Here is a 27,071-nt window from a genome sequence, read left to right as displayed (position 1 = left end):
CACGTATGTGCAGTTTACATATGCACGTGTGTCACACATGTGCTGTTCTTCAGACAACACATGATGATAATTAAGAGCAATTGACCACCAGTCCACTATCTCTCACACGTATCCAACTAAGCCTACCTGATGAACAGTATGAACTCCACCCATGCAAACCCTGTGGGCGTGTGATAGCGTGGGATTCGTGATTCTGCTCAGCGGAGTATCCACGGTGGAGCTCGTTCTCAAAACATAAATGGACACCGATCGAAGGGCTAGGATCTTGGTGTCCGAAACGTCGAATGCCAGTTGCCTGCATTTCACATTCACGTGTCTACAAATGAAAACAAAAGAATCACGTTTCAGTCTGCACGCCTTAGCGCACTCGTGTGGACAGCAGCCATGTCGTGGAAGGGTTAACGGCCACGATAGCTAGCCCTAATTTCGGAGATGGTGGTGAATTATCCACGTGGCATTCATGTATGGCTATCTGGACTAACTAAATTGTATGATACAATGTGGATGGAGCATAGCTGTAAAATCACTTCTGGAGAAATCATAATCATCCAATTAATTCTATCAAATGGATGGTCAAAAGTAAAAGAGTGAGTGGTCCAGATTGCAAGGGAAAATCAGATGGTTACCGTCATCTTAGGAGTTTAGTATTTTGCATGTGCTCCATCGACAATCAGATCAGATATTTGGATGGTCTGGATTGCCCGTGAAAAAAGCCAGGTACACGGTTGAACTTTCACGACCACTTTTAAAACGATGATGGACTAGGATAATTAGTCCAACCAATGTTGTAATGAGAATCCCTTCCCCGTTTCATCGATTCCATTCTCTCTCTCTCTCTCAAACCCTAGAAGAATCCCATCCCTCCCGATGGAAATCCCTACAATAGTTTTTCCTTTCTCAGCCCTATAACTCCATGACCTCTCCTCTGTCCAAACCCTAGAAAAATCTCATCCGTTCATCCATGGAGGGCTCTGCAGATGATCTCGGAGCCCCCGATTCGTGGGAACTGGCGGATTTGGAAGAGAGCATGACTCGTCTGATTCTCTCCTCCAAGAACGATACAGCAGCATCGGAATCCCCTCTGCCCGACTTTCCACTCCCGGATTCGATCGACGAATCAGCTGCGATTGGTCCGGATCCCTTCTCTTCTTCGTTGTCGGCGTCGGTCGCTGCTGCGGGTCCGTTTTTGGGGGATGGATCGAACCAGGTGGACCCTTTTCTGAAAGAAGCTCTTCAGAATCCCCGCGAGCGGCTTTCAGGTGAGGGTTTTGGTATCGTGCTTCTTCTTCTCCTTCTTCTTTGGTGTTATGATCTTTCCTTTGTTAGTGGATTTGATAGTCCCGTCCATGAAATTATTAGTTCGATTCTCTCTAAGGTAGTTTGTTTGTTATACGAATTATTATCGAAGTCATGTAAAAGAACTTGTTATTACCGAAACACACCTTATAGGGGGAACATATCAGTTTTTAGGGGGTGGAAATAATATTTCCCTCTATTTGTAATACAAGTCCAGGTGGTGGTGGTTGTAAGTAGTGGCTCCCTATTGTTATTCAGCAGGCTATGCCCATTTTATCAAATGATTTCTTTTAGCTTGAATTTTCAGCTGCTGGAAGAGGCAATTAGCTTAATTTGGTGGAAGATTATTGTTTTCTTCTCTTGAATAGAAGTTGCACTGGGAATTCATTTATTTACTTTTATTGTACTTGGAAATTTCTGTTTTGTGTCCCTGCAATGTTAATTTGGTCACTACAGAAATTTATAGCATTCATAGAGAAAAGTTATCATGCCGTAAAAAACCTGTGTGGACATGCACCTTTAGGGTGTTTGTATACTTGCTATTCTTGTATGGGTTTTGTACTATCGTTGGAATTGGGTTTTTAATTAGCTTTGTAGTTTTCTTGATTAATACTTAGAAACTATGCATTGCAACAACGCTGTGTTGTGGGGGCAAATGATATACTGACAAAGGTGTGGAAATACTAGGAAAAAATGGATTAGTTTGGTTAATTAGTCTCGTCAATGAGGTATTTGCAGACAGAAAGTGCCAGATGACTAAAGAAGCTTCATAGTGAAACTTATATATAAGAACATGGTAGATACACAATGCACACCTACTATCAAGGCATTGAACTTATGAGTTATGTATGAGGCTCTGGGAGTTGTGGTGGAGCAAAGATTCACACCTAAACAAGGATACTAGATAACAGGGTATTCCGTAACGGTAATGGTGGTCGTAATGGCCACCATTGTTACCTTTGCGATATGGGCTCCAACAGTTGTTATGGCCCCTTGTAACAACTGTTATTGTCTCGTTTTTTCCAATTGAAAAAAAAAAAAACCCAAAAAACCCGTATTAGCAATTTAATGGGCTGTTACGGGTCATTTTTTCTGTTGTGGCCTTTACGACCCCGTAACGTGTAATGGTTGCCACTGCTACCTTTACGTAATGGCCTTTACAACCCTCTAACGGCCTTTATGGCATACCATGCTGGATAATTTGTTTGGTTTAATGCTAGGATTATCAGTAATCGAGAAGTCTATTTTCTTACTAAGACATTTAAAATGAAAGTACAGAGAGAAGAAGAAGAAAAATATGTAGGTGTCTTTATATTTGTAGAAAGTATTCAATAGTGTACTTAGGGAGCTCATGTGCTAGTGTTGAGGAGGAAATGGGTTAGAGAGAAGATTATTGACATCATTAAAGGCATGCATGCAGGCAGTTTTTTTACAAGAGTGAGAATGACTTATGGTGAGACTAAGTAGTTCCTTGTAGCAAGGGTTGGGCTTACTCATTTTGCACTCATTATAGATCAATTAATCATCGTTATTCAAGAAGAGGTTCCTAGTGTATTTTGTTTGGAAATGTAGTGTTGCTTGACAAGTTTAGGGAGGTACTAAAGATGGAGTTAAAAGAAGAAGGTCAAATCCTTGTTTGGTGGTCAACAAGAAGATCCTCACCATCGACAATCTGGAAAAAAGAGGGATGATTCTCCCCAACGTTTGCCTTTGTTGCATGAAGAACGCGGAGTCGATAGACCATTTATTAATCCATTGCCCCTTTGCCTCTCAAATTTGGGGGGATTTTGCTAGAAGATTTCAGATCAATTGGTGCATCTCTAGTTCGGTGGATCTCCTTCTCCAAGCCTGGCACGACATCAGATTTGGGAAGAAGAAGACTCAGATATGGAGAATGGTCCTTCTGGCTATTTGGTGGGCGGTTTGGGTTGAGAGAAATGAAAGATGTTTTAGAAATTCTTCCTCCTCGGCCGAGTCTGTTTCTCTCAAAGTATCGTCCATGGTGGTTGAGTGGGCCACATATGCTGACCCCCTAAGGGAAGAAGACTTCTTGTTTCTTGTCGCTTAATGGTTGACGCTATCTTAGTGTAGCCTTTTGTTGTTTTTGCTTTTGTTTTCATTTTTTTCTCTATTCTTTGTTGTTGTGTGCCTTTTTGGTTTAATGAAATGTTATCTTTCAAAAAAGAAAAAGAAAAAAAGAAGGTTAAATCCTTGTAATGAATTTGTGCATTACATGAGAGATGTTTAATGTGCATAGATTTTGAAAGAGATTTGATATTAACTATTAAGGTGGAACTTCTCAAAAAGTGTGTGGTGGGTTCCTTGGCTTTATGAGTGTGAAACCTCGACATGGATGGAAGTGCATGTTTGGAAACGTAGGGATTTCAAGATTGTGGTGTTTTGAGGAACGATAGAGAAGAGGTGCCCCTAGTTCCATGCGTGGCATAAATTCATGTATTAAGTTGGTTGAGGTTAGTCTTTGATCAATTCTCTGGTTAGTAAGGTGGACTTGAAAATGCAATATCTTGGGCTTCCAATAGAAGGAATTGTAGCAGTTGTCCTTTATTATCATTGATATTAAAACCTAGTAGCATTGACCATCAAATTTAATCATTGCCCTAGATAGTAATGAGATAGTCGATTTTTTGGTAGACCTCAACCATTTATATGTACCAGGTAATTCTGTCCATTATCCTGATGTCATCTACACGCTTTTCCTTATATTAGTAAACTCATGTTGCTAATAGGAAAAGTGACATACAATGCTTATGGATGAATATCATTAGGTGAAGACATGATATGTCTCACAATCATGGTTTTCCCAAGATTGATCCCTAAGTTTAGACATTACTTCGAAACACTTGTGGATATTTTTGTGATTTGACGTGTTTTAATGGATAATCATATATTAGTAGCATGTCATCAACAAATTATGATGGGAAACCATTATATCAAAAGTTGCGCCTTTTAGGTGCCACTCTCTCCTTGGTAAGATTAGCTACATCCAAAAATATGTTTGCAGCCAATTGTTTCTCCTTTATTGGCAGTTTTATGGTGCCCTCCTTGCACAAGTGACTTATCAGATGAGAAGGGGCTTGATTCTGCCAACTCATTAGGGCATATGCAGAATATACGTCCCTTTTGGGATTCTGATGACTCTTCGGTTTGGATCGTTGCTCTATCGGGAAAGTTCACTGTTAAATCCTTTTTACCGACCCACAACACCTGTGTGTGAGTAAAATACTTCGAGATGGGTGCAAACTAGGAGATGGACTTGCTCGACCCCCAAATCTATGGGAAATGAGATGCAAAGTTTGACCCTTTTGCTTCCAAGAGGGTGAGATCAGGGAAGGGAGATGTGGAGACAAAAGGAGAGAACTTTCAAGGAAATCAGAAAGTCGAAAAAACAACCGGGGGGAGAGGCCACAACGATCGCTTAGGGAAAGAAGACACGGGCAAGGGTGGTAACGAAGATGGACTAAAAAATCGCGAAGGGTAGAATGAAGATGGATGGGAACAGGTTAAGCGGAGGAGAATGGAAGCTTCATCGAAAGGGAGATTCAAAGTAGATGTGTCGGATTATCCAACTCTTTTCGTGAAAGGATTCCCAGACGGTTGGCATCCAATCAATTTCTCACAAGCATTTGGAAGAGCAGGGGCTGTAGTGGATGTGTTTATGCCAAGAAACAAACACAATGCCTCGTCTAGGGGTTTTGCCTTTGTACGGATGAGTTTGGAGGAGCTGAGCCGGGTGGTACAAATGCTCCATGTGGAGAGTTTTTTTTTTTTTTTTTTTTGTAGCCATGAGTTTGGAGGAGCTGAGCCGGGTGGTACAAATGCTTCTCGTTTAGAGGGCAAGGTTCAAGCCAGAGCATAAAAACATGGAGAGAAGGATCAAAAGTAGAGAGAATCAAACAATCGTGTCTGATTGTGATACCAAGTTCATGAGTTATTTTTGAAAAACTCTTTGGGTAGCAACGAAAACCAAGCTTCAATTCTCTAGTGCATGCCTCCCTTGGACCAATGGTCAAACAGAAGTGATCAACTGTAGCTTGGGCAAGTTGCTACGATGTCTTGTTCTCTATCATATAACTACATGGGACCTAGTAATACTCATGGCTGAATTTGCTTATAATAAATCAGTTAACAGGTTCACAGGGATGTCACCTTTTGAAGCAATAACTGGTATACGATTGCATCTTCTAGTTAATTTGGTTCCTCTACCTGTAGAGTTGAGACCAAGCGTAGAGGCTGATGACTTCATCTGCTATATGTATCAAGTGCATGGGGAAGTTTGACACAATTTTGCCACAAGCAATAAAAGTTATAAGTAACATGCAGATATAAGATGTCGCTTTGTTGAATTTGCAGAGTGTGACATGGTTATCGCCTGTATTTGTCTTGAACGGTTGCCCCTCGACACCTCGAAGAAGCTCCATCCTTGTAATGCCGGACCGTTCAAAATCATAAAGAATATTTCCAATACTTATGTTTTAGATCTCCCACCAGATTTACCTATTAGTCCTACTTTCAATGTAGAAGATCTTTCAATCTATCAAAGAACAAGCCATTATAGTGTTGACGGTTTTTCCATTTATAGACATGATCGTTGATGTTCTCAATGACCAGATCGTCTCCACACGCCAAGGTGGTCACGAAAAGTTTTTTGTCCGTTGGTGAGGACCTCTCTCCAATGCTACATGAATCCCAATCATAGACTTCCAGTGTCTGAATCTTGACCACTATGAGCAATATTAGGCCATTGACTTACCGGAGTCGACTTCTTTCAAGCGGGAGAGGTTTGATGCAGGTTGATTGGGGCTCGCGACCCATGGGCCCGACCCAACCTCATTAAGTCTAAGCCCAACAATCAGCCCATCATTAAAGAGGCCCAAGCCTCCTATTTAGGTAGCTAGCTTTTTAGGTAATTAGCTATCAAAAATCAATTAGCTATTAATAATCTAGTAGTCAAACATTTTTAATGCATTCTTGCCTCTTTTGATATCTTTTCTATATTTATAATAAATCATTGGTTGTCAATAACATTATATATTTTCTGTATATATACATTTCAAAAGCTTATAGGCCTGGGATGAGTATTATGAAGGCACCTTTGAATTGAATCAAAATTTTGGAATTATTGTTTTCTATTTGTTTGAGTTCTCGTACTTAGATTAAAGGTGCCTACACTTGGGCAAATTCTTCCCATCAGCCGATTGCGCCACTAGTATGCTGGCTAGCTCGAGTAGTGTCCACTAGTTCACTAGCAACAAAGCTTCGGTAGATGAATTTTTGCACTCCTTGCAAAATCCTCTCAATGGCCGTGGAATGTTAACATCATCGTTCTTGGAAGAGGGTCCTCTATTGACAAGGTAGAAGAGTACTAGCTAAGATTCAATGTCAGAAGGCAGTGGCTGATGCATTCTCATGGGATGGGTTGGAGCAGGCGTCAAAACCAATTGATTCCTTGGTTAGGTATTTGAATTTGGTTGAGAAATCGTAGAAGTCTTTGATGCCGAAAGGTATAGAGCAGGTCCAGTGGGCAAATGACGATGAAACAACACTTTTGTTGGTTACTATGATGATGAAGCAACACTCTTGTTGGTTACTATGACGATGAAGCAACACTTTTGTTGGTGACTATTGATCCAAGTTTACAGGTAAGGGAATCTCCTTCGGTTCATGAAAAATGGGAGAAGCTAGTGAGATCCACTGGCATATGTTGAAGGAGGAGAAGACAATTTTAGAGAGATCCTTAGAGAAATAGGAGAAAGGGAGGGAAAGAAGGTGGTTTTCTAATTGCGGAGTTTGCTAATAAGCATAAAGGGCATAGAGAGCTGAAAAACTTGCACCCCTTGAATCGATTATGATTTGAGGCTTCATTTGGAAGGATTGGGAAAGGAAGTTTCTACATTAGTCATTCCTCTAAAATAAAATTGCATCTTAGAATAATTGAGGTTTGGGCAATGATTGGAAGAGGATAGTTATCAAGGATCTCATCATGTTGACTTAGGAAACTAATATGCGATTGTGCTCATGTGATGACGTTTGTGCAATTTCGGGCCATCAAATCTATGATTGGGAATTCATTTACACCAGGTGAAGATCAGGGGCATTGTAGCTACTACGATAAAGAGATGGTGGCCAAAATAGATTGTGCTTTTAAAAATACTCTCTCATCAATTTTAAAGATCCAGAAGCAAGCCATAATCCTCCCAATATGTCTTCTTTGTATGGCTAATGCAGAATCAATCAATTACATTTTTTTTGTACTGTCCCTTCGCTTTCCAGGTGTGGTATCATCTGCTCAAAATCTTTGAAGTAAATTGGGCAATGCCTCATTCTGTTACTGGTCATGGCACGGGATCAGCCCCTCCTATGGAAAGCGAACCTCATGGCGCTTAACTCTTCTAGTAGCTTTGTGGAATATTTGGGGAGAACGGAATGCCCGTTGCTTTCACAACAAATCAGCTCCTTGGGAAGAGGTCATTTGGAAAATCAAAAGGGATGTAATGGAATGAGCAGTAGGGCCTAAAAATGTAAATCAGTTTTCCCTTTTCAGCTCCATTATGTAAAGCAGTCCCTGCTTAAATTGTATCATTTGTTGCTGTTTGGGCAGTGGCCTTTCAGCTTTATTAATAAAAGTTTATCATCATCCTTCAAAAAAAAAAAAGAAAAAAAGAAAAAAAGAAAAAAGAAAACAAAGAATGTGAATGGGAGCTTGGTGGGGATTGTTGGCGATATGTGGTCCAATTGACCTGAATGCGAGACCAGTTCTGTGGGAGGACCTAATTGCTATGCAAAATATTGTTCCCTGGTGCTCTCTCTGGAGAGTTATCAGATAATGAGAAAAAGAAGCGTCTCCTATGTCAGCCAACATGAGAGGGTTCTCAAATTTTGTAGATAGTTGGAACCTTATTGGTTTGCCACTATTTGGGGCTAAATTCTCATGGTCAAGCAACCAATATACTCTGACTATGAGCGGACTTGACAGGTTCATCATCTCTTAGTTATTTTAGGTGTGGTAAATTTCTGGTGCAAATCAACGAGTGATGCCTAGACCTTGCTCTGATCAAATCTTGGGTTGATGAAAAGTTCAGCTTGGAGAAAATTTAAGACGATGCATTCGATACAAAAGGAGACGGTTCTCTTGGTGACGACGGTTTCACTCTTGTATTCTATAAAATGGCATGGGAAGTAATTATAGGCCTCTCAAAGTAAAAAATGGGGAAGTAATTGTAGACGATCTACTCGATGTGCTAATTTCGAAGCTGGGGGTGTTGAAGAAATTAGGGACTTCATGCCCGATTAGTCTGGTGGGTTAAAGGTGGGGAAAGACTGTCAAATGACTATTTTTAATTCTATTTTATTTAAATGACCCTATAAACGATTTAATAGGGCATTTGTTTTAGATCTCTTGAGGTTTTTATTAAAATACCCTTTGACCATAAAATTTTAATTAAATGACAAAAATACACTTAAAAGGGTACTTTCTCATTTATGTGAATTTTCTTGTGACAAGTGTAACAAAGAGCTCCATGTGGGTCCACCATGACATTGGTGTATCATCTACTCTGTCCATTAGTTGCACAAGCTCATGTGAGGACATGAGCCCAAAAAACAGGCTGATCAATAACTCAAGTGGACACACAACTGGAAATAGTGGAGATGTGGGTGCCCAGTCCACCATAGAAACCTTCCTGAGACTGATTGTGATGTTTCTATGCCATCCAACCCATGTTCATAAGGTGTGTCCCACCATGATATATAGAAAACATAAATATCAGATGGATCCAATACTTTGGTGGGCCCCCAAGGAGTTTCAATGGTGGGCGTCCATTCCACTGGTTTTCTGTGGTGTGGCCCATTTAAGTTTTGGATCCATCTGATTTATGGGTTCACATCCTAGCATGATTTGGTGCAACTGATGGATGGAGCTGATATCACAAAGACATTACAGTGGGTCCTATAGCTTCTTTTGGCAGAGGCTCCCCATATTCTCATTTTTCTTGTAAAGAGGTAGAGCATTCATTGTTACCAAAAGAAAAAGAGAAGGTTTCAAGCCCAACCAGTTGGACTGTAAGTTATCTGTCTACCCAGTAGATATATTCCAGCCTTTCATGTGCATGCAACATCTAACCATCCAATAGGTTGTCCGCATCATTCATGGGGATCGCCTATAACAAAAATATCCACATGCACTAATTGAGTGGACTAATATTTGTATCGTTTATTTGTCAATGGGTAAACATTATTTTCTATGTTGTGGCCCACCTGATGAGTGGATGGATCTGATTTTTCCAGAAGATGATAGTTATGTTCGGTCCAACCTACTGGAAGCGCTAGATGTCACACAAACATGATAGGGTGGGAAGTAATAGCTAGGTGAACGATAAATTATATTCTGACCAACTAAATTGTGGATATCACTGTTGCTAAGCCATTGTTCCTAAATCACATTGGTTGAACAATCTTTTTCTCTGACTTTTGGACTGCTATGTGTCGATGTAGGACCAATGGATATTTTTCATGTTAACTGTCCAATAAATGTGCACTAATCTGACAATCAGTAAAGGAAATAGGTGTAATTTTTGTTTCATGACACATCAGAATGGAGATGCATAATTTGGTCAGTTTAGTTTGAAGCAATTATATTCCAAGTATGCAATTTCTAAGTGCATTTTTATTATCCATCACTCTCCAAGTTTTCCTGCATTCAAAATTCAAATTGATGGGAGATGATATGGTGGAGCTGGAAGAACTGAAATACAGTAGAGCATGGTAGAGCATCTCTCACGTGGCAGGGTGAGATGCAAATTCAGTCCACCCATGTATGGGGCCCTCGCATGTATGGTTTATGTTTTGAAAAGCTTACCTATTAGAAAAATTTATCCATCTGATCTGCAGCCATTAAAGTGACCATGCAAAACAAAGACAACCAATGAGCCACCTGCCTCACATGGGCTGCCCACACTGAGTGTGCCCCTCCATTCTATAGGCCACCCCACTCAAGCTTGGTGTGACAATGCCATTGCATTAATCACCTCTGGTGAGGAGTCTCGAACATGAGATTTTCTGCTCTTATACCACTTTGATGCAGGACAACTAACTACTTGCTCTAAAAGCCTCGAACTGATAGAGCATGGTGAATCAATCGCTTTACCTCATAGCCCAGCCCCCACGTCCTATGGGTTAGGAACTCGGCCGAACTCCCCCCCCCCCCTTGGGTTCCATATTACACGGGTTCCGTCTCACACGAGCTACCTGCCTCACATGGGCCGCCCACACCGAGACTGGCCACCCCACTCGAGCCCGGTGTGAAAATGCCCCTGCATTAAACATGCCTCAAAATCCTAGTGTTGCGACGACCTAAATTTAGACTTTTTAAGGCACGAGGCAGCTGCTGGTACAAGCCATTTCAACTGTTTCAAGTGAAGGGAGCATCATTTCCTCAGTATCCCAAGCGTAGTTATAACAAGATGGTGCTTGCAGAGGTAGGGGTTATTGAAGATTATGTAGAAGCTGATGAAGATCATTAGCCACACAGAGAATTATGTCCATACATTGCATTCCATTTGAAGGAGGTTGTGAACTGATCTAACCAAAAAAAAAAAAAAGCCAGAGGGTGGGAGGTTTTGGAAGAGTGGTGAGAAGGGGGACTTCCATTTAGAGAGATGAATTTCAATGAGATGGAGGGAGGGAAGCGTGTCATCTTTTATTGGGTCACCGATGCAAACATCTATACATTTTGGAAGAGTTGTGAGAAGGGAGACTTCCATTTAGAGAGATGAATTTCAATGCGAGTCCTACAAGGAGGGGAATAACCTTCTCTCTATGGTTGATTTCCTCCAGGACAACAATGAGAATGGAGTCATATACTTGTTAACAGCCAAAGACAAAGGTGAACTCAATCCCATTCCTTTGGATCTAGAAGTATTGATGATAGAGTATACTGGCCTTATGCTGGAAGAGATTCTTGATGGCTTACCCCCATTGAGAAATATCCAACATAGTATTGTTCTCATACTAGGTTTCAGCCTTTCCAATTGAGTTGCATAGAGAATTAGCCTTAAGGACATGAGTTGCAGAGGCAGGTTGGCACTACTGAAGACAGTATGTTTGAGAGAGTTTAAGTGCATGTTAAGTTCCTACTTTGGTCACTCCAAAGAAAGAGGGATTTTAGAGGATGCATGTAGTCAAGTATTGTTTCCGATTTCAAGACTTGATGACATGCTCAACATGTTGTCTTGTGCATGATTATTTTCGAAGATCGATTTAGGAAGTGATTACCAAGATTCGGTAAACGTCTTGGAAATGAGTGGAAGGCTGTGTTTAAAATGCAAGAAAGATTATACAAGCAGCTGGTTTTTCCATTTGGATTATCCAATGCATGAAGCGCATTATGTATATGATGAATCAGGTCTGCCCTTTCATCAACGAGTTCATGGTAGTCTATTTGATGATATCTTAATCTACTGTGCAGGCACTAGGGACCATATCAATCATGTCCATCAAATCTTTGAAGTTCTGAAAAAGGAGCAGCTCTACCAACACCTTAAAAGGTGTACTTCTATAACTGATAACTTGCTGTTTTGGGATAGATAACTTCAGCTGAATGATTCAAAGTTGATCTGGCTAAAATTCAAGCAATATTTGACTGGCTGACACCTGAATCTTTTGGAGAAGTGAGTTTTCGTGGACTTGACGCATTTTTTCGAAGATTTATAAGGAATTTTAGTGGCCTTATCGCTCCAATCACTGATTATTTAAAGAAAGGGGGTTTCCAATGGAAAAAATAAAATAGAATGAGGCTGAAAAGAGCTCTGGGCTGATCAAAGAAAAGATTACCCAAGCCTTTATTTTAGTTCTAGATGATTTTGATGATAGTCTTCGAAGTAGAATGTGACACATCCCTGATCACCATAGGAGTAGTCCTAAGATGAGGGCAAACCATTGCATATTTCACCAAGAAATTGAATGATGTAAAGAGCAGATATTCCACTAATGATCTGGAGTTACATGTCATGATCCAAGCCTTGCTTTATTGGAGACCATATTTTGTGCAATGAGACTTAATTATATTTTCGGATTATAAAGTGTAATTAACTGCTGGAAGAAGCTGAACAGTAGGCAATGAGAGAAGTTTTGAGTTTTGACTACTATTTTGTCTATTAAGGGTTGCTGGGTTTGAATGCCTAAAGGAGTTGTATCCTAAAGACTTCTGGTTTTGTTTGTTAAGGGGAAGACAACCATGGGATGGGACAAATGATGATTTCCTGTCGCGAGATGGTTTTCTGTTCAAAGGGTCTTGTCTATACATTCCCAAAGGTTCTTTAATCTTTATAGAAAAATATCATTAAAGTGTTGGATGCAGAAAGTCTTGGAGGTCATTTTGGGCAAGTCAAGACAACCATGGTTGATGAAAACTACTTTTGGATTTAATCTTTTCATATGGCAACCTTAGGACGACATTGATCCAACTGTAAAATGTGTACAAAGGAAAGTGGTAAAAAAAAAATACAAAATTTGATGAAAAGGTTTTATTTAAAAAGATGAGGTTACGCACATTTTTAAATGAGAGAGTTTTAAATACGACGTGGTATGTGAACTTCTGCATACAACACCTTTTGTCCTCCCGACATGTCACCCTTGTAGAACATTTGAGCCATGGGAAGGAGGACTGCACCATAAAGATCACCTGAAGAGAAAATTGGACCAATCCACTTATGTCTGGCCACACCCATATACATTGAGAGGCTGTGATGATTTTTAGTTGGCCTGATGGTGTAGGACGACCTAATTCAACTCTAAATGAATGCAGAATTTAAAAGGGGCAGATTTATGCAAGCTTTAACAATAAAAATTCAGCATTATACATCATGAAACAAGGAACTATGGAAAATTCAGCAATGATCATGGCCATCCATCACAAACACGTTGTATTGAATTTTAAAATATGAATTTAGTCAAATTCCGGCTAAAGTTAGGACTTTCGTCTCTCAACGGGTATGCTTAACGATCTAAGTGGATTTTGTAATATAGGAAATAGGAATTTTCTGGATTGGAAAATTTGGAAAATTCAGAAAAATGGATGGTTCTTTGATTATAGTTCAATTCTAAGGCCTTGGGTGATGAGATTTGAAGAAAATCAAATATATATATATATATATATATATATGGGGATCAAGATCTAATGATTTGGATTGAAAAGAAAAGTGATCGGCTTTTAGATCTAGAGAATGTAGAAGAAAAGGAAGAAAAGATGTTTAAAGAAGAGAATATGATGTATGACAATTAACCAATTTCTCTAAAAGCTCGAACTAATAGAGCATGGTAAATTAATCTCTTTATCTCATAGCGTAGGCCTCACATCCCATGGGTTAGGACCTCGGCCGAACCCCCCACATTGGTTTCACTTTACATGAGCCACCCACCTCACATGGGCCACCTGCCTCACACGGGCCGCCCACCCTGAGTATGCCCTTGCATCCCACAGGCCACCCCACTTGAGCCCGATGTGAAAATGCCCCTACATTAGAATACCCTGAGAAAAGAAAGAAGGAGAGAGAAGAGTAAGATGAGAAATCATTTCCCTTGGCCTCACACATTCTTCCAATCACTAGAAGTTGAAGACGGAATCGTCCAGCCTTGAAGAAGCAAAAACTCTCTTTTTCATCAAAATAACATGTCATTACCTTTGAGGTTTAGGGCAAAACACCTTCATAAATTCGGAATTACATTAAATGACCAAAAATACCCTACTAAGAAAAGTCTAAAAAAAGAAGAGAATTGCTTAAAAAATTGTATGCCCACAGGCTCAAAACTCAAATAAATAAAATGTGCATAAAATAAACTCAAATCCAAGATGCCCGATGGGCCCCGATGATAGCGCAATGAAGGTGGGCCGCGACGATCCAACGATCCGATCACACCATCATATCAATCCAATGATCCGAATCTCCTCCAAGCAACTTACATGTCATGAACACGTGTAAGGTCTTCAACCTCTAGAGACCCGATCCGTACCCGTCATCTAACCACATTGACATGAGTAATGCACGTCTCCTACGTTGATATACTTTGAATGGTCTGATGTCCGCATCAACTCCCCTCAGCTGAGAAGAGCTTGACTCCGGCGAGATAAACTCTTGTGCCTTTGTAACAAATCTGGATCTAGCCTCTGCAATTCCGCTTCCGCCAACCATGTACAATTGGAAGATAGTCTGTTCTTCCACTTCACCAAGTACCTTTGAAATCCACTGTATCGAGTGGAAACAATTTGCTTATCCACAATTTCTTCAATTTCTTCTCTTTTCTTAGGTATAGTGGGCGTGGGTGGTGTAGGTTGGGAAGAAAATTCAGAAATTGGCCAGTGGGTTGTAACAAAATTAGTGTCTATGGGATGGCTTGAATAAGGCATTAGATCCTCCGCATTGAAAGTTGAAGATCTATCACATACACATTGTATCCAATCGTTTTCAGAATCTTGAGTGGTCCAACACTGTGTGCTTGTAACTTCTTAACAATACATTGTGGGAACCGTTAGTCTCATCCTAACCATTACATAATCACCCTCATTAAATTCTTGAATTCTACAATGTAAGTTAGCTAAAATTTTGTATTGTTTATTATAGCATTGATCCACCTCCTAATCTTCGCATTCAACTCATAAATGTGATGGGAAAATGCATTAGTTGACTCTGAGGGCTTCTGGGTGACTGACATAAGTAACAAATCCATGGGTAGTATATGCTTGTAACCACTAATAATCTCGAATGGACTCAATACTCGTAAACCTATTAACTAAACTGTTATATGTAAACTCGATGATAGGCAAGACTTAAGTCACAAGTTTTAATGTGTTCACCCACTAAATATCGTAGTAGATTTACGAGACTTTGATTCACAACCTCAGTTTGGCCATTAGTTTGAGGATTGTAGGTAGACGAGAACTAGTCTCCTGCCCATCATGTGCTATATTGTCTTCAAAAAATAACTACTGAACTGGACATTCTTGTCAGACACTATGGTCTTAGGCAAATCATGTAATTGGACCATCCCCTCAGAAAATCTCGGCTATGTTGGACGCATATGAGGTTTTTGAACATGGGAGAAAGTGGGTCATTTTGGAGAAACGGTCTACGATCACAAAAATGGAATTGTGCTTTTTATTTGTCTTGGGAAGCCCAAGCACGAAATCCATACTGATGTCTTGCCATGGTGCATGTGGCACTGGCAATGGCGTGTACAATCCAGTATTTTGCTTCATCTGCTTTGCCAGTTGACATGTTCGACATTGCCCTAAAATTTTGGATACGTCTCGCTTGAGACTTGGCCAATAAAATCTATCCTCCATTAGGGTGATAGTCTCATCTTGACTAAAATGACCAGCTATGCCTCCAACATGAAGCCGAACAAGAAAATCTTGGAGGGAAATATGAGGAATACAAAGTCGACCTACTTTAAAAATGAAGCCATCTTTGAGCACGAACTCACCCGAACTATGCTGGTCACCTAAGAGTGACACGTATGTTCTCCCAAAATCTGGACATATGGGATACCCGTCTTTCAGTTTCTCAAACCCGACAACTTCTACAATCAAGGAGTTGAGCGATGTCACTCTCCTAAGGGCATCGATTGGTTTGTTCTCGATCCTGACTTCATTGTTCAGGACAAATGAATATTCCTAAAGAAACGTTACCCACTTATCATGCCTTGGATTGAGCTTCTTTTGGGAATTCAAATACCTCAAAGCCTCGTGATCAGAAAACAAAACAAATTTTTGCTGTAGAAGATAATGACGCCAATGACGTAGTGACTACACTACCGCATAAAATTCTTTGTCATAGGTGGAATACCTTTATTTCGCCTCATTAGGTTTCTCACTGAAATAGGTAACTGGATGACACTCTTGGCTTAGTACTCCCATACCTACGCCTGAAGCATCACATCTTATTTCAAAGACTTTAGAAAAATCTATAAGACGCATGATGGGAGCTTCTATCATCTTGCCCTTAATATCTTTGAACGTCTTAGCTGCGGCCTTAGACCATATGAATTCTCCCTTTTTAATGCAATAAGTAATGGAAACCATTATAGTGCTAAATCCTTAAATGAACCGACGATAAAATGTGGCTAAGCCATGAAAGCTTCTCACATCATGTATGTTCCAAGGTTCATGCTAGTCAACTATGGCCTTAACTTTTTCTGGATCTGCTCGCATCCCTACAGACGACACTATGAACCCTAAGAAAACCTTATCAGACATAAATGAATATTTCTTGAGGTTCGCACATGACCTATCCGCCCTAAGGACACTATAGACCTGCCTTAAGTGGTCGAGATGCAGTTTTTTAGTGGTACTATATATGAGTGTGTCATCAAAATAAACCACTAAGAACTTCCCCATGAAGGGTATCAAAACCTTGGTCATCACATGCATAGAAGTACTGGTTGTATTAGTCAAGCCAAATGGCATCACCAACCACTCGTACAACCCATCCTTCATCTTGAAGGTGGTCTTTCATTCATCTCCTGGGCGTATGCGTATTTGGTGGTACCTACTCTTGAAGTATGTCTTGAAAAAAGATGGTGGACCTAGCCATCATGTCCACAACATATCATCAAGCCTCAGTATCGGAAACCGATATTTGACCGTGATCTTATTAATGGCCCTACTGTCCACACACATCCGCCACGTACTATCTTTCTTAGGCGTTAATAGCGCTGATACATCACATGGACTCATGCTTTCCTGGATGAAACCTTTTGCAAGAACTCGTCTACCTGCCTTTTCAACTCTGCAGGCTTTGCGAGGTTCATCTTGTAATAAGGAAGGTTCGATAAAGTAGACCTCAAGACGAGATCAAAGGCATGCTGGATGTCCCGCATAGGTGGAAGCTCATTTGGTAAATACATCACTGTACTTTTCTAGAATCGGGGTCACCTCAGGGGGTAACTCTACATGAACCTTGGGTGTAACTTTTCTAGCCATTAGGGTGTACACCGTCAAATCTTACCGAGTCTCTTTCTCAAACTCTTTTGCATTTATGATATGCAGAGACTTTGGATTGGATTTCCTTTCTTCTTTCCTTGACTCACTCATTTTCACATCCCTAGCCTTGTACGTGGGGCTCTTGGGTGGTAACAGATTAATCTTGATTTTCTTGCCCTCACGTGTGAATGTACACACATTCGAGCGACAAAAAATATTGACATCTCTATCGTATAACCACAGCCTCCCTAGAATGATGCGGCTACATCCATAGGCAAAACATTACACTACGACATGTCTTTATATGAATCGATCTGGACGGGGAGTAAACATTGCTAGGACACGGGCATAGAAGACGTGTCAACCCAAGAAATCTTGTAGGGTTGAGGGTGTGGGACGAGCTTCAAACCCAAACGAGTGACTGTGCTAGCTAAGACCATATTGTTGCAACTACCACTGTCCGCAATGACTTTATAATTTTTGTCACCGCTCTTGATAAATGTGTAAAAAATTGTGCTTATGCACCAATCATCACTCTGCTTGGCCTGTGTTAAAGCACATCTAACTACGGCTAGTGATGTAGCCTCTGGTTCTTCATAATCACTGGCACCTATCCCTGGGTGATATTCCTCAACTTCATAATCACCCGCATCATTCGCATTCTCATTTAACTCGCATATGACCAAGGCTTTCTCGTGAATCTTTTCCGTGCACTGGTATGCGAAATGACTCGTACTTGCGCACTCATAGCATCTCAAGTGACCATCATTGCCAAGATTGGCACCAAGGACACCTTTGCCTTTATCATCCTTAGGCTTAGGTGATGTACTAGCCTGCGCCCTAGGTTGACTTCCAATGTTAGGTTTGGTTCCCTGAAAATCAGATATAACATTAGATCTCGAGACGCTTTAATGCTCTAACTCCTATACAACTTGCTATGCCTGATCCAAGTCACCCATTGCATGGGTCATAAGCTCACGGTGCAAATCTATGTGAAGACCCACCTTGAAACGTGCCAACGTTATTAAGGGATCCTCTTGGATATCACACCGCATTATGTACTCCTCAAATTTTGTGATGTAATCTGCAACCGACATAGATCCTTGGCGTAATGCTTGCCACTAATCTAGAAGCTTTTACCGGTAAGAGAGGAAGCCATTTTTCCTTTAATAGCTCCATCTTTACCCAATGCGTGATTGAGACATCTCCTGATCTCTCGATCCCACGCTCTATGTTTTTCCAAAACAATTTAGCTTGACCCACAAGCATGCACTTGTCGGTTCTCAAACATCTCATAGCACTCGAAATAATAGTCCTTGTCCCTTTAACCAATCAAGGAGTGCCTTAGGATCAAGGTGACCATCAAAACTAGGAGCCTCTATGTTGACACTCTTTAAGATCCTCTCATTGGCATCATAACGGTCTTGATACTCGATTGTGAGATACGGATTTCGCACCCCTCCACGGCCTACCCCTTGGCCATGTGCTCCACGACCTCTACCACGATTTCCTACTCATTCTTCGACTACTCCACCTACTTAAGACTAATCATCCCCTCCATTGTCGGAGATTTCTCTTAGGGACACTTCTATCTGATCCATACGAGTATTCGTATTCCTAGATTGCGCTTCAATGGCGGCTAAACGTTGGTTGATCGTGTTCATCATCTCTGTCAATTGCTCCATGTTCAAGATCGGGTATAGACCAAACCCTCTACCAGTCCGAGTGGGTATACACTATAAGACTCAACTTAGGTTTCCTAAAACATGACTTTAGGAGATTGTTTTGACATAAGACTATGGACACCGATGATCCTAACCTCTAAAATGATGCAAATGTGAAAAATTTTAGATTTATACTCTTAGTATGATGCAAATCTGAAAATTTCAGATCTAGACTCTTAAATATGATGCATATCTGAAAATTTCAGATCTAGATCTATATGCTATGCATGAAATCCTAGAAAAAATAAAAAACTAGACCCTTGATAACTCGATCTAAGACGACCCAATACAAGATCCTAGTCTATGATACTAAAAATTGGTGTAGGATGGCCTAATCCAACCCTAAATGAATGCGGAATTTATGAGGAGCAGATTTATGCAAGCATTAACAATAAAAATTCAGCATTATACATAATGTAATAAAAGGGAACTAAGAAAAATTCAACAATGATCATGGCCATCCATCACAAACACGTTGTATTGAACCTTAAAATCTGAATTTAGTCGGATTCGACGAAAGATAGGACTTTCGTCTTGCAATGGGTACATCTGACAATCCAAGTGGATTTTCTAATATAGGTAATATGAATTTTCTGGATTGGAAAATCTGAAAAATTCAGAAAAATGGATGGTTCTTTGATTATAGTTCAAATCTAGGACCTTCGGTGATGGGATTTGAAGAAGATCAAAATATGTATATGTGGGAATCAACATACTTCCAAGATTTAATGATTTGGATTGAAAAGAAAAGGGATTGGCTTCTAGATCTAGAGAATGTATAAGAAAAGGAAGAAAATAAGTTTAAAGAAGAGAATACATTGATAAAAGAAAGAAGGATAGAGAATGAGAAAATGAGAAATCACTTCCCTGCGCCTCACGCCCTCTTCCAATCACTGGAAGTCAAAGACATAATCGTTCGGCCTTGAAGAAGCAAAAGCTCACTTCATCAACATAACATAGCATTATTCAGACAAAAAATTATGCGCTCACTATCTCAAAACTCAAATAAATAAAATGTGCATAAAATAAACTCAAATCCAAGATGCCCGATGGACCTCGATGATAACGCAATGAAGGTGGGCTGCGACGATCTAACAGTCTGATCACACCATCCTCGCAATCTAATGTTTAAAATATCTCATCCAAGCAACTTACACAATTCACGTACACATATATAAGGTCTTCAACCTCTAGAGATCCAACACATACCCACCATCTAACCATATTGACACAGGTAATGCACGCCTTCTACGTTGATATACTTTGAATGGTCTGATGTCTTCATCACCTGATCAGTGGACCGACTTCATTTTCCCTAGAAGATCTTTATGGTGCAGCCAACCTTCTGCATTTCTCAAATGTTCTCACAAGTAACATGTTGGCAGGAAAGCTGTATGTGAAAGTTTGCATCAATTGTACGTGTGTAGGTATAAGTGATAGCAAATTTCTGGTATTTAAAGTAGTGTGTTAAGCTCATTTGTAGGTTGCATCTTTTGCTTGATTGGTTGGGAGAAAAACACATTCTTACCATTGGCAACCTTTAGAAGAGAATCACGGTCTTCTCCAACATATGCCTCCTATGCATGGCTGATGCAATATCAATTGATCATTTATTTATTCATTGCCTGTTTGTTGGTCACGTGTGAAACCAGTTTCTTAAGGCTTTTGGTTTTGCTTGGGTGATGCCTTCCTTAGTCAACCTTTTGTTCTGGACTTGGCAGCTGGCCTGGGAGGGCCAAGCTTTATGGCGTTTGTGTTTGCTCGCAGTTCTGTGGAATATTTGGGGGGAAAGCAACGCCTGGGGTTTTTGGAATAGATTAGTACCTTGGGAAGAGGTATATTGGAAGTCTAAAAGGGATGTGTAATGGATTGGGCAGCTTCTATCCTTCATTGCGATGTTTCCTTTGCTCAATCTTATCGGGGCTGTAATATTAGCTTTTCTTAGTTTCTTTGTATTAATCTGCTGCTTCGGGTTGTTGCCCGGCAGCTTTGAATAAAATCATTATCTTTCAACATTTTTATTTACAGGACTACATTAAATAAAAACCATCCAGTTTCAAGAACAAAATAAACTGTAATAACGGCTTTCTGAAGCATATTAGTTCTTTCATCCTTATGATGGTATAGTTGTGTGCCTGATTTATTACATACTATCACTATGTTTTAGTCCATTATGGTGGTGACATTTGTGTGCCTGGGTCTAATGGTGGTAAACATGTATAGGTAGGTTGCCTGCGAGTCGCTGAAGTGAATGTCTTGAGCATGCCCTTTCCGCATTTAGTCTGATGGTTGTGCATTTGTGTGCCATGCACCAACTTTTCTGCCTGTGTAAGGGAACTTATCTTTGTGCAAACTTGAGCATGGCCTTTCATGCTCAAGGGTTGTTGGAAATCATGTGTTAGTGGGTCCTTTGCTTTTCTTTGCAGTCATTTAATCGAGCTAGATCTTTCACACGTGTGGGTACTTTGTGCTTGGTGATTTGCCTAGCAATTGTTCCTCTCCAACCCTACTTTATTGCTCGCCGTCTAGGGCATGCATTTAGTAGCCTGTTTAGGGGGTGAATATTGGTTGGGACCATACTAGCGTGTAAGTGGTGTCAACATTGTCTCCCCATCGCTGATCATAGGGGGTGAATATTGGTTGGAACCATACCAGCGTGTAAGTGTCAACTTGGTTTCCCATGGCTGGTCTCAGGTGCCCAGGTAAAAGATGAAGGTGGATATCTGGTGGGCAGCCAGAACTTTTGCCTATCTACCATTTAAGCCAAACCTGAATTTCTAGGAGAAAAGCAAAGATGATGACGACGATGATGATTTTTCTTTTGATCTATTTTTGGTTACTTTTTCAAGTTTGACTAATTTATGTATGATTGGGTGGTGCACGGTCAACCTCAAAGGATTTCAAGACCACTCCTAAAAAGGGAGGGGACTAAGTGTTGATGCGCTAGTCGACTCTTATGTGCAAGTTGCCATGTGTTATGGTGTATTGCGCATGGAGAGAATTGATGTCATGTAACAACGAATCATATATTTGTGAAGAATAATTTTCTGATTGTTTTAGGAGGAAATAACTGTATGAAAGAAGTGAGTTTGATTTAGGAAAAGGATCTGAGAAGATGTGCACCTATCTTCTTTTGTTCTTTATTCTTTTTTTGGTAAAGAAAGAGATGTCGGTCCTATTTATGGAAACATGGAGATATCTATCCAGGATTCTATTTTAGTAGTTTTTCTCTTTAATTTACCTTCTATTTCGACAGTGTTCCTGGTTGGGCTTGATATTTAAGGCCTTCATATAGGCCTATGTATGAGGTTGAGACTTGGGACTTCAGAGACATTCTTAAATAATCTGTGCTGTATTTGTATTGTTTTCTTTTGGAACTATTTGTTAATACCCTCCTGCTAGGCCTATGTTACTAATGAAAGGCCTGCCTAAAGCATATGTGCTGGATAAGGTCTGTAAGAAGGTGCTAAATTATTTTCTTATGAAGTGTTTTGACTATTGGGTAACCATCTGAAGCATTTATACATGTTTTATTTACTTATGAAGTGTTTTCACCTTTCAAAAAGAAAAAAGAAAAAAGCATGTTTTAATTTTTCTGCAAGAATGTTAACTGGAGGGCATGATTTGTTAGTTTCAGATATTTCTGCAAGAAAAGGAAAACTTAATATCTAAAAACTCACCAGTTCAGTGATAATTAGCTGAATCTTGAAGCCATTTGTTCAAATGAAATCCAGCTGCTGACACCATTTTGGCTCCAAAAAACTGGATGCCAGTTCTGGTCAAGGCCAGTGGAACTGCAATCTTCACAAAACTTGGGTGAGATCCCTTTTGGGTTTTAGTACTCAACTCACTGCAATCTCTAATGGGTGGTAGCCAATGAATAGTAGTTCCGGTTTTTAAAACTTTGTTCAAGCTGTCTCATCTTTGATTCCTTCTGTCTTGCTAAACAAAGTTCTCGCTTATTCAGTTTTGCGGATGGAGCAAGATGTCCTGAAGTTCATTCATGATCCCACACAACAACAGCTAGAGTTCCAGCAACTGCCAACATCCTATTTAAGATTGGCAGCCCACCGTGTAGCACAGCATTATGACCTGCAGTCTATGGTCATGTCGCACAACAATTCATCTGATAGAATTGTTGTTCGCAAAACTTCTGAGTGCCAGCTACCTCTGATTCGTCTGGCTGATATTCCAGTAGATCTACCACAGGAAGACAGAAACAATGTTATTAAGATTGCAATTAAGCAGAGACCACAAAAACGCTCGCAAGCCACCAATAATGCAAATGCCCATTCTTCTAAGGCAAATCATTCGAAAAGTGTGGAGGAAAGGAAGGAGGAATATAACAGAGCACGTGCCCGAATATTCAGCAGTAACATCAGTGGCGGCTCTGAAGGACCCACAGTGCCAGATAGTTTGCAGCACTCTTTATCTTCAGCAAGGGTAGAGGAGAAAGCCAGTACTGAAGGACCTGAAATAGTTAGCCTTGGAAGGGGTTCGGGAGATTCTTCTATAGGCAGCAACAGCAGCAGCAGCAGCAACAGCAGCAGCAGCAGTAGCAGCAGCAGCAGATCAAGTAGAAGTAGGACAGAAAAGGAGCCTGTCACAAGAAACAAGGGGAACAACAGAGTGGCTATCTTTCGCGACCGTGAGGTGGACCGCAAAGATCCTGACTATGATAGGAGCTACGATAGGTACATTAATGTATCTCAAATTAAATCTCAAGAATTGCAGTATCCTGAGTTCCCGGCACTATATGTTGAACATAATTAGGTCTCTTGGTTTTTTTTTTTTTTTTTTTTTTGAGAGAGAGATTGATTAGGTGTCTTGGTTGCCATGTGGAAATGACCGAACCCTGGTTCTCTCAATGGCAACACTTCTTGAAGTGACTATGGTCCTAACCAGATGATGGATGATTGTCAGTGTGAGTTTTGCTGAACCCACTGCACATCAACATCTGACCACAGATATCAACGTGGCATTTGCTTTGGACATCCAAGCTGTGAATCTGGTTCGGCCCGCCATATACATGACCCAGCAGAAAACTCAGCCTGGTTGACACATGTACGCCAAATGTGGACCATTTTCACACCTGATGAGTTTGAGTGGCCTGAATTTGGATCAGGTCATCATTTTCCATTATGTTTTTTTGCTAGGCAAAAATTCCTTAAATATCTCTTGTACCAGAGCCCTCCTGATTGTTTAAATGTGACATCATACAGCATACCTTGAATTTTAGGAAATGACTTGGTCACTTTGTGCAGTTCCTGATGAGTCGTAAACCTATAAGCATTACCATGGGACCATATTTTGCAGGTACATGCAGAGATTTGATCCTGGGTTTGGGTTTAGTGGAGGACAATACACCATGCAGCCTATGTATTCTCCTGCGTTGAATTACAATACTGAATTTCCACAGCTTGGATCAGCTCATAGGCCTCAGATATCCATTGAACATCAGCCTCGACCAATTCCTCAACACATGCGGGGACCGTGGCCAACGGCATCAACCCCTACCACAATCAGCTATGGCCCTCCTGGGAACATTATGGCGCCATACAACTCAACATCGGCTATCTATCTGCATTCTTCTCAGTATGCTTGCCCTCGCCCTGGAATGACATTCCATCCTCATGAACATGTTCACCAACCCTTTGCACAGGTACGCACTTGTTAACCAGGGAGTACCACAAGCATGAAGCATGATGGAGGTCAATGTGCCTTATATGCAGTCCAAGCCCAACCCAAGTGTTGTAGCCGAGCTTGACAGACCTTTGGCTCCGCCTGTCTTGGCCCATTGACAGCCTTATGGTTGCTTATGCTTACCTTTAGTTCTTAAGCACATTTTGGCTCTCATTTGTAAAATTCTAGAATAACTGATAACTACTGCTCTGTCCCTGGCTTTCTACAGTCTCATCAGCAGCAACCTGATGCAAGTTTTGGATTAGCTCGGCCCCGATGAGGGGCTTGGGCTGTGCCTGCACCTGCCAGTACAGACCGGAGCTTGAATGTGAAATCATTCATAGTCACAGCTGTGATGCTCATTGTCTGCTGGCAGGAGTGCAGGCATATCAGCCGAGGACGGCTGGAACAGGCACCTCCATCTTTGAACCGTATTGTTCTGTTCCACCCTCGGTTCAGATGCTGCTTCTTGCAGCTTCAGCACAGAAAAGCGCTTCATTCTTGAAGTTTCACTTTTTGAATGAGCTCAGAGCCTCAGGATCCTCTTCATGGCTGATGAAGAACAAAAGAAAACTGCATTACCTGGAGCTTTGATGTGTATTCTTGGTTAGGATGATGGTATGTATTGCAGCTCATTTGGAACTGTAGTTTTGTTTGTCGCTTCCATTGTTTCTCTAAATGCAAGCAAGCATGCAAGATCCAAGCTGTTCATTAGGTAGGCTCTATCATGTATGTACACTGGCCAGAAAGAATTTAAATTTAAAAAAAGAAGAGGAAAACAGGCTGGTCTTCGTCTGTTTGGCCAAGCGAAAATGGAAGGTTTAAGGATAATGGTCCATGGTCAATGTGTATGTGCTACCCACTTCACGAGGGGCCGGCTTATTTTTGGGCTTTGGTGGGACGGACCTGATAAACAGCTCGGACCTCGCACAAGTCTGCCACAATGGCACATGTTTGCATGTAAAATTTAGCTTACCAGTTGGGTACCTCAGAAATCTCTTCCTCCTTGATTCTGCAGCAACACTTTATACAATCTGGTGCCCCTTTCTTCTGAATGGATGGTTTCCATTTAGCATCCGCCCATTGCTAGAGAGGAGGCGGGTCTGTATCTTTCGGCTTCTGGAAGGTGATGGTGCACCTTCTCTCTCAAACTTGTGTTGAAAACATGTTAATGGAGAATGAAAGGCTAAGATGAATGAAAGGTTACTACCATGTATCATATCTCTACTGTTTCATGCATTATATGTAATGCAATCACTGATTACTGTTCTTCCCAATGATAATTTCTGTTTTACTTTGGGGATTATTTTTTTTCCTTTCTTCTTTTCCCCCATGTTGTGTTGTTTCTAGCTACCACAGTGTGATTAGCATTAAGTTCCTGCCAATAATCTCTATTATACATGTGGCACTTAATAGAACTCACCTCAATCATCAATCTTTTAGCATCGATCCCCTTCCATGAAAGAACTAGGTGATCCACAAACAAACATATCCTCGTACCATGAGTTTGTAGAAGTGGGTCATGTCATCAGCAAAGATGTAACACTCAACTGGGGAGAGAGTCCCCACCATGAATGAATTTCCTGATGAGAGATTTACTATCCGACTGTTCTTTGGCAGTGGTACATCCAGAGTGGGGCCCATGAGATGAAGTCCGATACCACTTGTATTTTGGACTCGCAACCTTGGGAAGGCTTTGTATCCATCTGATTCATGGTTTTGTTTCTTATAGGATCCTCTCACTTGCTTTTTTGACGAGTGTTTGTTGTGCTGGATCCTGGTTTTCAGTTGCGCCTTTGGTCGTGAGGGCCTTATGGTGTTGCAGTGATCAAGACCATTGGTTTGTTGTGCCCTAAAAAATTCTCCTCATGGGAAAGCACTTGGTTTTGTGGCTTATAACGATGTTTGAAACAGGATAAATGTATCAATGGCTCACATTCAACGGACAAAAGGCTCCAGGATTGGTGAAAGGGGACTGAGAACAGTTTTCTTTCTCCAGAGTGGGTCCATCAGGTCCCAGATGCATGCTGGTTGAGTAAAGTCTGCCAATGCCGGTTGGGTTTGGCAGATTTTGGATGATGGGTCCATCTCGTGCTAGCAATCTGACCTCTGGTGTGTGTTTGTGTGTGTGTGTGTAAACCTGGCTCAACCGGATCAAGCCCAAGATGGGGATTGAAGATCAGTTACATTGGGTTGGAGAAGGTCGGGTGGATCTTAGTTGGGTTGGGACCCACAACCTGATCCGACCCACCCAAATTGTACCCCTATCCATTACAAGATGCCACTATGCCACTTGATATTAAAAAATGTGAGACATTATTTGGTGCCCTTGGATTATGTAACATAACATGAAGAAAAAGAAAAAAAGAAGTTTG

The 27,071-nt window shown here is 40.8% G+C and overlaps 1 protein-coding gene across 4 annotated transcripts; it reads left to right on the top strand.

Moving 5' to 3' along the window:
- Positions 1-781: 781 nt before the first annotated feature.
- Positions 782-26,828, top strand: LOC131251063 (uncharacterized). 4 transcript variants are annotated; one of them, XM_058251576.1, is made up of 5 exons: positions 782-1,259; positions 22,982-23,708; positions 24,331-24,676; positions 25,715-25,822; positions 26,429-26,828. In XM_058251576.1, exons 1-4 carry the CDS (start codon positions 962-964, stop codon positions 25,748-25,750), a joined length of 1,407 nt encoding a protein of 468 aa, XP_058107559.1. In that variant the 5' UTR covers positions 782-961; the 3' UTR covers positions 25,751-25,822; positions 26,429-26,828. The 4 variants fall into 4 exon arrangements, with proteins under 4 accessions (XP_058107559.1, XP_058107549.1, XP_058107531.1 ...); XM_058251548.1 differs by lacking the exon at positions 26,429-26,828 and adding an exon at positions 24,926-25,314 and having other exon boundaries at positions 784-1,259; positions 25,715-25,979; XM_058251557.1 differs by lacking the exon at positions 26,429-26,828 and adding an exon at positions 24,926-25,314 and having other exon boundaries at positions 784-1,259; positions 25,689-25,979.
- The last annotated feature ends 243 nt before the right edge of the window (positions 26,829-27,071 follow it).

This window comes from Magnolia sinica, chromosome 1 (assembly GCF_029962835.1).
Source record: "Magnolia sinica isolate HGM2019 chromosome 1, MsV1, whole genome shotgun sequence".
Lineage (NCBI taxonomy): Eukaryota > Viridiplantae > Streptophyta > Magnoliopsida > Magnoliales > Magnoliaceae > Magnolia > Magnolia sinica.
This window is presented reverse-complemented; position numbering and strand designations above follow the sequence as displayed.

What these genes read in the sequence shown, in the direction of transcription:
- LOC131251063 (XM_058251548.1), top strand. Translation starts at nt 962, where the DNA reads ATGGAGGGCTCTGCAGATGATCTCGGAGCCCCCGATTCGTGGGAACTG. An exon ending in TCCCCGCGAGCGGCTTTCAG is followed by an intron (nt 1,260 to 22,981) that starts GTGAGGGTTTTG and finishes TCGCTTATTCAG; the next exon opens with TTTTGCGGATGGAGCAAGAT. An exon ending in TATGATAGGAGCTACGATAG is followed by an intron (nt 23,709 to 24,330) that starts GTACATTAATGT and finishes CATATTTTGCAG; the next exon opens with GTACATGCAGAGATTTGATC.